General features: G+C 44.1%; 2 protein-coding genes across 3 annotated transcripts in view; both read left to right on the forward strand.

The window, feature by feature from the left end:
* The first annotated feature begins 423 nt into the window (after positions 1-423).
* pi15a (peptidase inhibitor 15a) lies at positions 424-4,543 on the forward strand. Its single transcript, XM_042068468.1, has 6 exons — positions 424-540; positions 682-1,002; positions 2,359-2,477; positions 2,871-3,003; positions 3,121-3,236; positions 3,942-4,543. Exons 2-6 carry the CDS (start codon positions 727-729, stop codon positions 4,075-4,077), a joined length of 780 nt encoding a protein of 259 aa, XP_041924402.1. The 5' UTR covers positions 424-540; positions 682-726; the 3' UTR covers positions 4,078-4,543.
* An 8,572-nt stretch (positions 4,544-13,115) lies between these two features.
* Positions 13,116-15,653, forward strand: part of crispld1a (cysteine-rich secretory protein LCCL domain containing 1a) — an 18,157-nt gene continuing 15,619 nt past the window's right edge. The window contains exons 1-2 of one of the 2 annotated variants that reach the window (XM_042068466.1): positions 13,116-13,490; positions 13,918-14,204. In XM_042068466.1, coding sequence (XP_041924400.1) covers positions 13,947-14,204 — 258 coding nt within the window. In that variant the 5' untranslated portion in view covers positions 13,116-13,490; positions 13,918-13,946. The remainder of the gene's footprint in view (positions 13,491-13,917; positions 14,205-15,653) is intronic. The other variant, XM_042068467.1, reaches the window with a different exon arrangement.

Here is a 15,653-nt window from a genome sequence, read left to right on the forward strand (position 1 = left end):
TTGTACCAGCTGTGTTATTTCAGTGTGTCAAGACAATAAACAACCAATGAACAACTAAACAAACTTTTCACCAGAATGCCTTGTATTTACTGACGATTATCAGTCCTGGCATGCATCTCTCAGTCCATAGCCTACACGCACTGATCTGTAATGCGTATTCGTCTTATCATATGTTTTGCTTTCACTCTTCGCCAGCTGCACAAACGAAAAACCGATGTTTTGATTTGGTCAGGCGAGCTGCGCCAAGAAGAGGAATAAAAGTAACTAAACACCCCGTCTCCAAATGATGTTCCGTTTCAGGTGACGGGGGAGAGGAGGGATCCAGCACACCTTCAAAGCCACAACACTTCCTGCACCGGTACTTCTGCGGTATATAAAGCAGCGACTCCGTCTGCTAACTGAGTTCTTCCCTGTTTGCTTGGAGTAACATAAGACGCCTACAGACCATCGTTCCCGCTATCCCAAAGAACATATCCGAATTTGGAGATATCACTTTGTGAATCTATTGCTGCACAGTATCTTGACTGACCACAACAGAAGGTAGGGATGTGTTAAGGACACGTGAAGTATGTTACTGATAGATAATGCCAGTGTTTTTACTTTACTTTTCCAGAATGGGAAGGCAAGGATATTACATATTCTGCAAAGATATTTCATAATTTGATTTTTTTTACTTTTCAGACACATCCCAACGGAATATAAAGCTGATATCTTCAGGAACCAATCATGAATGAAAACTGCTTTGCCATCGATATTCTGCTGTTGTGCATATCATGCGGAGCAAGTGCGTTGGCTGCCTACAAGCCCTCACCGTCCTCAACGTTGCCAGTCACTAATTTTACCGATATTGGCTCAGACATCAATTATCGAGTTGAGACTGCGAGCCTGCCGAAAACCAGACGGAAGCGCTTCATCTCCCAAAACGACATGCTTGCAATTCTCGATTACCATAATAAAGTTAGAGGGAAAGTGTTCCCTCCGGCGTCGAACATGGAGTATATGGTAAGTCTTTCATTTTCATTACCAATTTTTATTTTTACGAATTGACTAATTTTACCAAATTTACGACTAAGAGTTTGGACTTTTCTGAGAAGTATTCCCATATTGAATTGATTAAACAAGTGCATGCAGTGTATACTTATTTTGCCAGTAATAAAGTTGTCTGTGATGAAGTTGGTGAGGTAACTCAAACCACAGACTACTCTTACATAATTGTGTGTGAATGGGGGTTAGCCATACAGTGTGGACATGACAAATGTCACTGTGCTTGACCATTTGACTTTACCAACTGCTGAACAGATTTGATTGGTGGTGGACCACCAAAGTAGTGCCTTGACCGCAGGGGTTATCCATCCCAAGCCAGGAACCATGCCAAACTGGCGCGGAACCCTCCGCACTGGTCTTCACGTGCCTTTGAAGTAGACACCAAGTCAGCCATAGGGCGGAGCTTGAGGCCGAACCCCATTAGACATCAGTGTAGTAATTAGTGATGCAAGATGTGGATTGGATGTGGACTGTATTATTATAAATCCTTAGACCTTATGCCCCTTTGTAGCATGACGGAGATACTTTATTGATGAAGTGCATAATTAGATTAATTTAGACACTGGAGCTTGTTATTGGTTTAAAGGAGTCTAAGTCTAAGATTTAATTTTGTCATATTGTCAGCCAATATGTGGTTCAGAAGCATGGAATGATGTGATGTAATTTGATTGCCTGCAACAATATCAACAGCCTTTCACGAAATTGAAACTGAGTCACGAGCTGCATGCTTTAAGAACGATTAGAGATCAAGACACTGCAATGTAGACACTGGCCTGCACCTGGCTCAGAGTGAGTTTGCCAGACCTGGGCCAGATCCGTGCCAGGTCTGGTGCTGAGTCCTTGGCTCTATGAGGTCATCTGCTGGGCGAGGCAGATCACCCGCCAAGTCCCAAAGTGGTCACTCTCCGCTCCGCTGTGCTATGCTGCACGGCCGCTGGATCACACTCGAGTGTTTCTGGCACGCCCAATGCTCTGGCAAACGGAGGCATCTTTCACCTCACGCACATCCAGGATTGAGAATACAAATACAATCACTACAAATGTTTGGGTGCTACTTTGCCCCTATCAGCACCTGATGGCTGGTTTATTTCATCAGCTGCTGTGGGTCCATGTTGGTCCCCTTTGATGTTGTGATGCCTGCCACTACTCTGCTGTCCGTATGTCTGGGTTCAACCAGTTCATGCAGCTGTGTGGAGCCAGAAGTGGAGCAGCAGAAACTGCTCTTGCTCAGATTAAGATGCAGCCACAATGCATATTCAGTGATGCTTCTCTTTTTTTTCCCCTTCTCTTGTTTCTCTTTCCTTTTTTTCGTAGGTCTGGGATGAAACCCTGGCCAAAACCGCGGAGGACTGGGCTGCTACTTGTTTGTGGGAACACGGACCCCGGAGTCTACTCCGATTTCTGGGTCAGAACCTCTCCGTCCGGACGGGTCGGTATGTATCAGTGCCTCGTACAACACACATTCTCTTCTGTTAAAAGCCTAATGTACTACGCAGAAGTCTTTATTTTCCCATCATGAAGAACTGTTTAGTGGCAACAAGTGACTTCAGAGTCTTGAAAAAAGGTTTCCCGCAGTTTAAAAAGCGCTATAAATTTAAGTGTCCAAGATTCCTTCATCAGAGAGTTCTTAGATGTTGGAACTTTGAAGAGCAGAACCTATATCGGTTGTTCTAAGACCTGAAAAGACTTGATTATAGAATGCCCCCCTTTCTTAGAACATAGGTTATGAAAGTCAATACTGAAAATAATATTACTTGAATGACCTTGAATAAATGATTTGATACCTAGGATTGTGTGTAAAAAGAGTTCTTGTGTATTAATCGCAGTTACAGATCCATCCTTCAGCTAGTGAAGCCTTGGTATGATGAGGTGAAAGACTACTCTTTTCCCTACCCGCGTGACTGCAACCCTCGGTGCCCTCTGAAGTGCTATGGACCCATGTGCACACACTATACACAGGTAAGTTACACAGGAATGTTGCTCTACGTACTGCACACACACACACAAACATACATGTAGGACCACACACACACAAACAGCTCAGCATTAATATAGCTATTATTTTCTTTCTTGTAGATGGTGTGGGCCACATCAAACAAAGTAGGCTGTGCTATCAATACCTGCCACAATATGAATGTGTGGGGGTCGGTGTGGAAGAGGGCAACATACCTTGTGTGCAACTATTCTCCAAAGTAAGTATACTGCTGTGTTGTCCTTGCACACTACTCTTTGTGTATTGCAGCGAATGCAGCGTTTGATCTTACATGGACAAATGCCCGTTCACGTACGGTTCAGTTAAGTCAAGACTGCGCAGCAGGCCAAGAGGTGATACTTCAACACACATAGTCATAGTGTCTTCTTGGTGCAATATGTCACTCTCGTGTGAAGAAAGAGTAAGCACGAATGCACACGGTAGCCTTCACTTCAAAGGCTCCGGTGACCCCCAGCCTCTAAAAACAGTGCACACAAGCACCATTCCGGCCGAGAGCAACTCTCGGAATTTCAGAGGAATCCTGCGGCTAATCCTCAAATCAAAGCTCTACACTTCATGTCCTGGGCGCTCCATGGCTGGCTCATGACCTTAATGGTTTAATCTCGTTCTGAGAGAGCGTGGAGAGTTATATATAGGCTATCTCATTTTCATTAACCCATATATTCCAAGAAAAATAGACTCAGACTTATTAAATTAAAATTAGCGTTAAACTAGTGCTTCTTGCTGTTTAATTGTGATTCCCAGGTAGGGAGAGACTCGGCCGATGACTTAGGCAAGAATCAATATCCAGCTTAGGGAAATCTGTTCTTGGCCTTGAATATGGACACCTGCTCAGTCTTTCCTCTGAGTCTGTGTTTCCATGTCCTGACATTAACTGTCTCTTGACTTTTTTGTTCTGTCACAGAGGGAACTGGATTGGGGAGGCCCCTTACAAAGTGGGCGTGCCCTGCTCCATGTGTCCTCCCAGCTATGGAGGCTCGTGCAGCAACAACATGTGTTTTCCTGCTGTGAACTCCAACTATCTGCACTGGTTTAAATAAACACCAGCAGGGATGCACACACAAACATCCCTCCAGCCCTCCTTCCCCGTCCCTGTCCCAGAGACTTTTCTCTCAAGGATTTGCACAGCATTCCTGGAGGTATTCTTGTCTGTATATGTGGGCCTATTTAAAATATGACCCTAAGTTGTAAGGCAACAGGTATTTGCATTGAAAGATAAAAAAAATGTATATGAATATTTTTTTTTTTAACTTTAGTTCTTGTGTGTCAGGTATTGCTTTTTTATAGACATATGTTGCCTTCACCATGATAATCGGTAATGTATGTTCTACAGTAATTACATTGAAATGGTGCTGATTTTTTAGTATCAAAACACAGTTGCTGCTAACTCTTCAACCGTATACTGGTGCTATGGGAAGGTGCACTCAAACGACTGTGCATTTCTCTCAACCAACCTCCAGACTTGCAAGATGGTCTTAAGATGTTTTTCAGTCCAGGGCAAGTGTGTCAGAGGAGGGGTGGGATAGGGGTGGGGGTGGGGGTTGGGATAGTTGAGGGGCAGAAGAGGACACAGTGCAACCTTGTTCTCTCTCAAAGTGCCTCATGCATCCAGGATCAGAGAGCAATCATTCATGATTCCAAATGCAATTAGCTTAGGTTAACCTGCAAATTTGGTTTGGTTGTGTATTAGTCTTCCAAGGGGTATTTTTGGCTTAAGAGAAGACACCTTCGGAGAAAGTGAAGCTGCAATCAGACAGTACAACCCTATCAAGTTGGAAGTTGATTCTGGTGAGGTTGTGGCTCAGATGAGAGCCAGGTCCAGCTCAAATCCAGGCCAGGTCTGCGCCCAGAGGTGTGTTCAAAACAGCAAACAAAGGCAAATGTTTCGTAAACAGTTTTTCATTAGGTTCGCTGCAAACATTTGCGAACATACACTCTAAACGTCCGTTCACACCAGGCAAACCTGGACCTTGGCCTAAAGATTACAATTTACATCAAACAAATTGGAATGTTTAGACAACAACATTTTGATTTAGAAGTTAAAACATGAACTTAAACCATTTTGCCTTGAACATTTGCTGAATTTGAACACACAGATGGTCCCAAATGCAGCCCAGGTCTGTCCCCAGGTCAGCTTCTGTCTTGATAGTACTCATACCACAGCAGTCCTGCTTCCTAGCAATGTGAAGTTGCGATTCATGTGTTTCACAGCTACTCTACTCTACTCATATGATATAAAGCATCTTTGGGTTGCATATTTGTTCATGATCCAGTTCTGACTGCTTATTTATGCACATATATGACATTGTGTAGGTTTCTTATTTTGATACAAGCATAGCAATTCTCCCTTAGTGTGCATATAGTAACATGTTGTGCATTAATGCCGTATGTATTTCATAAGATGGTATGGAAAGAGGTATAAGCATAGGGGCATAAACTATTGTAAGGGGTGAAGCACAGATATTAGTGTAAAATTATTTTTTTGGAGACCTCAGTGCACCTTAAGGGTTCTTAAGTATATGTCCAAATAATCAAAATATTTACATACTTGCCTAATGTACATAGATCACTTATACATAATATGTCTTCATTTTGTATCATTTCATATCAATTTGTAATTTAAGATATTTTATTTTCTGGCATAAACTGTAAATAACTATAGTGTGTATGTACTGTATATTGTAATGGAAGTATTGTGATTTATATGTGATGACACATGTAAATCTTTCAATGAAGTGTTTACTTCAGTGTTTCTTTTTAATTTACTGGCCACCACCATTGCAGTAGACTCCACTGAGATTTTGATGTTTGAAGAAAGCACACATTTAGCTATTGGGCTGGGGGTCTCCTCAGCTGAGTCAGGTTGTGACTAGCAGCTCCAGAGGCGGTCCTTGGAACCGCTGAGTCCAGTTCTCTGAAAGCAAAGGAGTATAAAGAACCAAATCATCTAGAAGAGGCAAAAAATAAGACTAGGGTCTTATTTGTGTCCAGAGCAAAAATATTATTTTATTAGCACTGACTGTATTTAAGTTCCTTTTTTTGTATTTATGATGTTCAATGAAATGTGCTTGCTGTTGTATTTTATACTTTAATAATAAAAAGAAAACATTGAGCTTCAGTGAGGCCTGTTGTGGTGGTGGGCTGGCGGATGGCTGTGTCCTGCATTTCTGCTTTTATTTCCCTCTTTCTCTTCTCCTCTTTTCTCTTCTCTTCTAGCATCGAGCAGATCTGATAATAATTATGGGATCTGCTGAGAATCCCACTCTCATCCGCTCCCTTTGATGCCATGTTTTCCTATTCAATTAAACACTGCCATTGCAAGACCACATCCCTGATATCAAAACACGGGCCACAATTGAATCTTATTAAGCGAACGCTGACTTTGGCCCCATCGACCCATGTCCACATAAACTTTTGCAAGCAATACATTGCAGCAATATCTGCTGAGCTCAAGGGTGCCTTGTGAAACCACTGAACCCTGTGAGAGGGTGCAAAATGAAACACACTACACACACACACATACACACACACCATACACTCAAGTCTGTCGTACCACACTGCAGGGAACCTGTGTGAATATGCAGAGTGAAACATACTCTACACACACACACAAAGGTACACACATACACACACAAATGCACACATATACACACAGAAATAGCTGAGCAATGCCATGAGAGCAGTCAAAATGAAACACACACACTCTCCCATGCAGCAGAGACACAGAAAGAGAGAGAGAGGAGAGCAGCTTTGTCTCTCAGCTCCACCATGCCTCAGACAGGGGGGAAGTATGCAGAGAGCAGAGGAGGAAATCTGATGCCATAAATGTTTTGATCTGTTGGACAGACACTGCAGTTCCTCTGCATGCGCCCAGCTGGGAGGCGTACAGAGCTCGAGGCTGGCCCTCTGCCAGCACCATACCACGACTAGCGGACCATCATACTCCTTGGAAACGACGCGGAATGCAGACCAGCTGAATTAGCATTAGCAGGGGCACAGGCACACTAAAAATGCTGTCCTTCAGCACTAAATTCACAGCACCGGCCAGTTCAAATGATGGCTTTTCTATTTCTCCTCTTCAGCTCGGCTCCATCAGTCACCTGGGTGGGAGTGTCTCGCCTGCAGATGCACTTACTCTCCGAGCAAACTCTGAAGACATCAATCAGCGGGACCCTCTGAAAATAAAAAGCTTTAATCTGAGCCTACATGTTATAGGCTCGTTTCCGCTTTGTATGTTACATTGCTCATTCCAAACACTCAGGTCTCCATATGAAAACCCCACACAGCAAAAATGGGGATCAGCTATTCTGTACCATTCATTGCTTTTGGTCGGAGGCCTATATGAAGCCCCTCAAGGACCTATAAAATATGTATTGGCATGGTTGTTGTATAATTATGGTAAAGTGCTTAAAGTCTGCTAAAGAGCTGCAACATTATCTCTAAGTATGTAATGCTTGTCTGAACTTAATTAGCATCTAATTAATGCTTCATTAAATAAACCGTGACTGTTACAACTATTAAATTACAGTCTGACGTGGAGATGGCAGACAATTTGTTTCTGTAAGTCTTCCCGTGTTCCAATTATCAAACGGAAGGCTGATTAATTACTCGAGCGTGTCGGCTTTTTGGTGAGGCTTTTCCAAACAGGCCATGGTTCATCCAACTAAATGCCAGGCGGCTGACTCGCGGCTGACTGGAGATGGGCGAGAGACTGGGCAAGCTGCACCAAGCCCAGCCACTTCAGTAACAGTGTCGGACCTCCTAGAGCCAAATCCATTAAAAAACTTTTTTGACTCTTCAAGGCCACAAGTATAGGAGCCCTTGGCCAGCTTGCTAATGAAAACTTGGCCCCTGGTCCCCTCTTTTTTTGTCCGCTCTCAGAGGAGTCATTTGTCCAGCTGAGGCATTCTCTAAGTCCTTGTCTTTCCTCCTCTTCTTCGGCAGAGACCACAACACCATTGCCTCATTCCAACGTCTTTCCCAGCCTGACAGAAGGTATTCAAGTTCAGACTGGACTTTTTGTCCTTAAAACCTCCCCTGAAATTCTCCGCTCCCTCAGTCGTTAGACAAAAAATAAATAAAATAAAAAATAACAAAATGAAACGATTGGTAAAAAAAAATTAAGCCCTGCATTCAAAGCAAGCCCAGTCAAAATAGGAGCTGAAAAACACGGCCATAAATTAGCTTGCACAGCCGGTGTGGAGGTGAAGCTTGGTATGGCTGGGTAAAAAGGCCGCAGTAAATGGAGGGTGAGGAGGCCTGAGGCGGCACTGTAGCATCCGGATGGAGAGACACCAGGCCGAGTGTGCAAGAGGGAAGGCAAAAAAATGACAGTAAACACACACACATTCATACACACACACACACAGTGCATTGCTTGCTGCCAAATCAGCCAGCTGTTTCAGGTGCAGCAAATGACTGAGAGGGGAAGACAGAGGTTGTTTGTATGTGTGTACTGTACACACACGTGTGTTTGAATGCATGTGCATGTCTGTCTTTCTGTGCATGCATGTCCAAGTGTGTGTGTGCATATATGTGAATGTATGAGTATGCTTATGTACTGTATATGCTTGTGGTTGTATGTGTATGCTCTTGTGTGTGTGAGTGCATATGTATGAATGTAAACGTTCTTTGGGGCAGGTTTCTATGTGAATATATGTTTGTGTTTGTGCATTTACAGATCCATATGATCCTTATGAGTGACAGTGCATCTATATTGCTGTATGTTTGGGGCCTTCTCCCACTGACCTGTTAGACTCCCCTTCCTCATCCATCACCTCCACCACATACAAACCTGTGAATCTTTCCTCGCTGGCCAAACACCCATACAGAAGTCAATGTGTTGAAAATACAACTGCCCCCTCTCCTTGCTCCGATTCAAGAGAGGGTCAGCGGGGAGTACCTGCCGCGTGTGTGTGTGTGTGTGTGTGTGTGTGTATGAGTGTCTGTGTGTTTACACATCTGTTAGACAGAGGCTAATGTTTCAGATTAGAGGTGTGTTTTGAGATCTTTGCAGATGTTGGCGCGTAGATGTGAAAGCTCTCACGGCAGTAAATCTCCTCTGCTGGTGAGGTGCCCGCGGCTGCAGGGGCATCTGCTGGGGCCCTCCGCCTCCACCTCCCCCTGGACTGACCGACCAACCCAGAGGCCCCTCTCACCTCCGCTGAAATAAAATCATACAGCCCTACATGCCAAACAGGCGCAGAGATCAGCCGGGCTATCAGGATGCTTGTTTTCATTCCCAGCATGCAGTCTGGTTGGGTCAACGTCCTCATAACTCACCGACGTCAGCCCATCAGTTTTGTAACGTAACTGTGAATGAGTTTCATATGTGTTCTATTTCATGTGGGCCATAAAGATGAAGTGAGAGGCAAAGGCCCAGTAAGCTAAAGGATATTTCACAAAGCATGCATGTAATAAAATACAATTTGGTGCCAGGGATGGCTGTCTTTCAATCGACTCATTCTATTCAGTGCAAAGCGTTTGAATATACACCTCAAATACCACAGAATACAGTATACACATATAAAATCTGGCAGTCATTTTTATGGAGGTATTATTGAGGACATTCGATGGAATTGGCAAACCTCTAAGTTGAAATGTATAGTCTATGTCCTCCTTGGACCTGACATGAATGTAATCATGTGTTAAAATCTAGACATCGTCTCTGTGCTTGGGGAAAGGAAGGTCATTCATGCTAAAAGGCTCACGGCTGTCATTTCGGAGAACAGTGTTGAATGAGTTCTTAAAGAACATAAACGGTGAAGAGGGGTGACCCGTGTCCTGTGTTTGCCTTGAATGTCCTACTGTATTCTTTGTGTTGGACCAGTGCTCCCCCAGAGAGAGAGAGAGAGAGGGGCCTCACAGGCCTGGGGGCTTATGTTGGGAGCACATCACACACATCCCTGAGCATCGCTGCGGGCCAAGATCAATGTCCGCACAGAAACACTATACGGAGAAAAGTGACACAAAATCTGATGGCGGGCTTTCCCATGAATTTCAAACGTCCTCTTCAGGGTCAGAAAAAAAGAGATAGAGAGAGAGAGAGAGAGAGAGAGAGAGAGAGAGATAGAAATACTTTGTCCATGTGACTCCCGTCTTTGATATTAAATCTTTATGTACCCAGTGTCACCGAGGTTGTTTTTGTGACACACAAACCCAGTCACCTCTCGATAGCAGCGCTCGTTCGATGGACCCAAATGACCGCCCTCACCCCCCAACCCCATCATTGCTAACAATAGAGGCTGTGTCTGACTCCTGGGAGAGATGGATGCACAGACACACAGAGGAGAGATGAACACTGGCCTTTGAGCTTTGCGCTGCAGTTTATTGGTGGGGTCACTTTCACAAACCATTATTATTTATTTACCTGTCACAGATGTGTCTGTTGACCACGGCCAAGTCATCTCTGTCCTCCTATGGGATATTCAGTGACTCATGGTTGACCCTGTTGCCACGGAAGCATCAGTATTTCCATTAACCTAGTTGTGCGTGCACAGTTTTAAAGTGTTTTTTTCCTGCCATGATGGATCTGTGTCCGAAACAATCTTATTTCAAAACTACATGTATTAAATTATTGTACAATTGTCTTCACAGCTGTTCAATTTTCCATGAACCAGACAGAAAAGACAGAGAGGACAGAAGGGGAAAATAATAATTTGTGATAACTGACACGTTCAGAGTTGCTATGATACAGCATAACCTGTGCAGATGCAGAATCGTGCTTAAACCTGCATCTTGACAGTCGCTTGTGGTTTTCTGGATAAGACTGCCATCTGCTGGTACATGTTTAAAACTATCAGTCGTGATTGTGAATCCACGTAACTTCCGACATTTGGCGTGGATCTGTCTTCTGGGCCAAATCCATTCAAGATTATATTCACTGGCATTCGATCATTTGCATATAGATATAAAAAATATTCTGAAGATAGTCTGGAAACAGATTCGTGTCATAAAAAATATCTAGGTCGCATGATTGTGTGCAGTACATGTATTTTAACAATAATGATGCAAAACACAAAGGGAGAGCAAAGCCAGTCATTGTAGTTATGCAAACCGACCAATGGAGGGTGCTATTGAAGCACTGACATTAAACTTCTACTGGGTTCAACCGGTGCATTCCTCCTTGGAAGTACACACGAGAGTGTGTGTGTGTGTGTGTGTGTGTGTGTGTGCGTGCGCGCAAGTTTGTTTTTATGTGCATGAGAGAGAGAGAGAGAGAGAGAGAGAGAGAGCAATGGGAAACTTTGCTCTGTATGGACTCACTGTAGATGAATGAAAACAAAACTAAGGGAGTCCCTAAAATTACAGCGATTGGTATTCTCTCCATCTTAACATGCGCCACTAGTCTACAACGGACATTTGTCAAGTAATGTCAGCCATACTTAAGCTAATGTAAATCCACTACATCGTAAGTCACGTGAGGAGAGAAACCCGAGAGGTCGCTAAATATTTTCTTTTAACCCACAACGAGCTGGTGCATGCTTAGTAGGCTACAGACCCACATAGTAAACAACCCCAGATTCCCTAATTTAACAAGACTCGCTTCAACTATAAAACACGGTGTAGGTGGTTAGGTTAAAAATAAGCGCATGTTTTAAGTGTCTGATTCAATATTTGTACAATATGAGAAAAAGCAGTCGACGTGTAGATAAATCCTTACACTGTTGTATGAATTACTGTTACTTGGTCAGCCTCCTCTGGAATCTAAAGTAAAACGCTGGCCTTGCTTTTTCAGCTGCTCTAAGCAGAGGGTCCTCCGTGGCCTCGAAGCTGCGCATTGCTGTGATGGTTGTGGTCAAAGGCTTCAGCCAGTGACCTAGCGAACTGACAGTAAACCCAGGTTTAATAGGGTTTCTGAATGCGGTGGGTCCCTGTGCATAATGGTATAGAAGGTCCATTTAGGGATTAACAGAAAAGTGAAGTTGTAGTGACGAATGCGACTGAGGAAAAACACTTGCGGGTGGAAAGTGCTAACGTGGACAGACGGGGCCGAACTGCGCCGTAGCCAGGCCGGTCAGCCGATGTGTCATTCCGAAGCACCAGACCAGATCCTTGCAAGCTGTGCGCTCACATGTTCCAGCTCCAGCGGCAGTCTCCGCTGTTTCGTCTGCTCCACCTCGTCTGTTATTGGTGTGTACAGTGGAGCATGATTGAAGAGAAAACAGAGTTGTTTCCAACTTGTAATGACAGCAAATACAGATACACTCGTGTTCATTTAAAACCAGTGCTTGAATGTTTAGTGTTTCGTGTAATGATGTTGGCCAGAGTGAACATTTTGATTTCTGTGGAAACTCAGGAGTTGAGTGGGAAGTGTTCTTCGTAAGAGTAATTCTCATGTGTTCCTATGGCTAGATTACTAGATAAATATTCAAGATTAGGGAGGGGTGTCAGGCGACTCTGTGGTATGAATAAATTACAAACATGGAAAATAACCTCAAATATTAATCAGCTTCAATTCCATTATATATTACAGAACACTGATTAAGTAGTCTAACGTGTCTTCTGGTAGGCTGCGTTACTAGCCTATGGTATGGGCGCAGGGTTGGATAGCCTAGAATAGATGACAGTAATCAACAGTTTTAGCCTAGAAATTTATTCTAGACGCACCCTAGCTGCAGCATCTTGATGTGGGTCTGGCTCGTCAGGAGACGTTTCAGTAGAGACTAGAGAGGTACATATACGGTCTTACGGAATAAAACAATCGCTCATACTCTGTCCTAACTATACAGGTGGTCAGTGTGGTGTGTGTGTATTAAGGGAGAGAGAGAGAGAGAGAGAGAGAGAGAGAGAGAGAGAGAGAGAGAGACGTTTGCGCAAAAACACAACCATTCCCTACTGGCGCACAGGCGCGCACAAACACACACACACACACACACACATACACACAGTTAACAACCCAGCGTTTCACTTCCTGCGGCCTCAAGTAACGGTCTTTTGTATAGGTGATGTATTGTAGTATTGGCCAGACTGGAACGGTTCTGGGTACAGATGGGCTGGAGCAATAGTAGTCAGAGGTGTGGTTTTAAGACGTCACTTGTCACTACACTGAAGTAGGCTACTAGATAAATAAGACGTGATATTCTGTGGTTTGCTGAATGAGTCTAGGTGCATTCGTCCAGCCCAGTTTAGTCCTCCCAAGAGTTTTCAATCAGCCCTTCAGCGCACTTTAAACTCATTTGCAATTTCACTTTTGAAAAATCGAATTAGGCTTAAACAAAGCGTCTCGCAGAAACATCTCAGGATTTCTGACTTTTCATCACATGCAACTGGCTCTTCAGCATCACTTTACTGGTATCATCATTTCGGAACGTACTCTACCGAGTCCCCGGGCAACGCACGCTGTTTGCAAGGTAGTCGAACTAGCAAATTTACTTTCTTTGCAGTTCACGATATACATATGAGTTGAAGTCTGCCGGTGGGAACGGGATCTGCGACACGGAATAGAAGCAAAGTAAGAGTACGCCTAATGATCACGAGCAAGCCACCTTTAAAGCGTTAAGTTCGTTTTTTTTGAGCTTCAGTCTACTGAGTTTCTGCACGTGTGTGCCAAATAGGATTGTGACAAAAATCCTAAGCATGCGTAACTGACCCCATACGGTGGTAGTAGCGCTTAACACCTGCATGTCATTCTCAAGAAATACTCGCGACTTTCGAACCTGTTTTTGATCGTTGCGGAAGTTGTCTTGTTTTGTTTGGTGTTGGTCTCAATACTAACTAGGGAAATATGTGGAGGAAGTCTTAAAAAATAAATGCAGATATTTGTGCCACGTCGAGGATACCTCGGCGCCAGATTGTTACTTTGAAAGATAACCAGGAACACGCCTGGTGCCAGAGTTGATGCAAATGATTGACACCTCTTACATCTTCTTGTTCAACAGAGTCGTGGAATTACTGGCCTCACGCAGAAATGAAAAGCTCACCACACGAATGGCTCCGATGCGTTTGTCTCCTGATACTTTCCCAGACCGTGTTGTCCATGGTTCTCCTCAACTCAACTGACTTGAGCGCCTTGTTGGAGAAGTACATGGATGAGGACGGGGACGGGTGGCAGGCGAAACAACGCGGGAAGAGAGCCATCAGTCAAAGCGACATGCAAGCGATCCTGGACCTGCACAACAAACTCAGGGGTCAGGTGTACCCCCAGTCTTCCAACATGGAGCACATGGTAGATGCATATTTTATTCATTACGCAGTTTTATGAAGGACGAACACTTCAGGTGTTACAGTGATGCATGTGCAAGTAAAGACAGATTCACACTTGTTTGACTGCGGCTGCGCTGTTGGCAAATCCTTTAAAAACAACTCAGATTTAGTGTTAATACCTTACTACCATATCAAAATGCAAGCTAAACTAACTTCACTTAGAGTTGCAAAACAGCTACCATATTTGTGCCATGTTAAGCACGTTAATCACAGTGTGTTGCCTCTGGATCAAGCTGAACAAACGTGTCAGTGCAGGAGTCTGAGCAGATGTCTGCTCCTCAGAGTCTGTAATAACTGCTGAGATGTGCAATTATATAATTGATCTGTGATCTGTGGAGGATCTCATTCAGAACACCAGTGGAGGTTCTCTTAATTTGTCAGTTCAGGTAAAAACAAGTGAGAGGGACAGGAAAGTGAGTGAGAGAGAGAAAGCTTAGCCAGCAAATTGCAGAGAGAGTGTCTCCTATTACAATGGGTTGTTTTTTTAGCCAGGGGAGGCACCGTGGGGGGAATATAAGGAAAGGCATGCAGCTTGAGAGAACCGAACTGAGGGAGGGAGATGTGAGTACTTGACAAGAGGGTCATCTTAGGATATTCCCTGAGTCGGTATCTCTCCGTCCTCCAAGACTGTCTCTTGTCCTCTCTCCAAATCAAATCATGTGCCAATGTTAATGAGGCTCAACAGAGGGTTTTGCTACTGCCTCTGCACTTCTAACACAGTAGAAAAGGGCTGATCTATTTCCTCATCTGTCTTCTCTCGTGTGGTGCCAGTGTGACCGGTATGCTGTTTGCTCCACGTGTAGTGGAAGACCACCCACTTCACACGTAAACGCAGGGGAGGGATGGGGGGGGGGGGGGATAAAAAGAGAGATGAGAGAGAGAGGAAGGTGGGGAGAGGGAACAGATGTAGATGGAAAAAGAGGAAATGAAAGCAGGAAAAGGATAAATAAAGAGAGAGAGATTAAGAGAAAAAGAGTTTGTGTTTATAAGTGCATAAGTGCAACAGGAAGCAAGAGAGGCAGAGACAGAGATGATGAGAGAGCAAGAGAGGAGAGATGGAAAGAGAGATTCAAATGAAGAAGGCAGGTAAAGGTATTTGAGAAGAGAGATTGCAGGAGGAAAACAAGCAAAACAAAGATTGTAAGAGAATGCAAGAGAGAGAGTGAGAGAGAGATAATGCCTGAGCTGTGTAGAGCGAGAGGTAGAATGCTTGAGGAAAATAAAGGGAGTGACTGTCTTTTACTGCTGTGTGTGTGCTTTTGGATGTGTGTGTGTGTATGTGTCTGTGTGTATGTGCCTGCATGCTAGCATGTTTCTCTGTGTGTGTGTGTGTGTGTGTGGCAGCAACATCTCCGGGTGTGATGTCACCCCTCCCCCGCACTGTGGTCACTCCATCTTCCGCTGCCCGCCT

Source organism: Alosa sapidissima, chromosome 17 (genome assembly GCF_018492685.1).
Source record: "Alosa sapidissima isolate fAloSap1 chromosome 17, fAloSap1.pri, whole genome shotgun sequence".
In the NCBI taxonomy this organism is placed as follows: domain Eukaryota; kingdom Metazoa; phylum Chordata; class Actinopteri; order Clupeiformes; family Clupeidae; genus Alosa; species Alosa sapidissima.

What these genes read in the sequence shown, in the direction of transcription:
- pi15a (XM_042068468.1), top strand. Translation starts at nt 727, where the DNA reads ATGAATGAAAACTGCTTTGCCATCGATATTCTGCTGTTGTGCATATCA. An exon ending in CGTCGAACATGGAGTATATG is followed by an intron (nt 1,003 to 2,358) that starts GTAAGTCTTTCA and finishes TTTTTTTCGTAG; the next exon opens with GTCTGGGATGAAACCCTGGC. An exon ending in TGTGCACACACTATACACAG is followed by an intron (nt 3,004 to 3,120) that starts GTAAGTTACACA and finishes TCTTTCTTGTAG; the next exon opens with ATGGTGTGGGCCACATCAAA.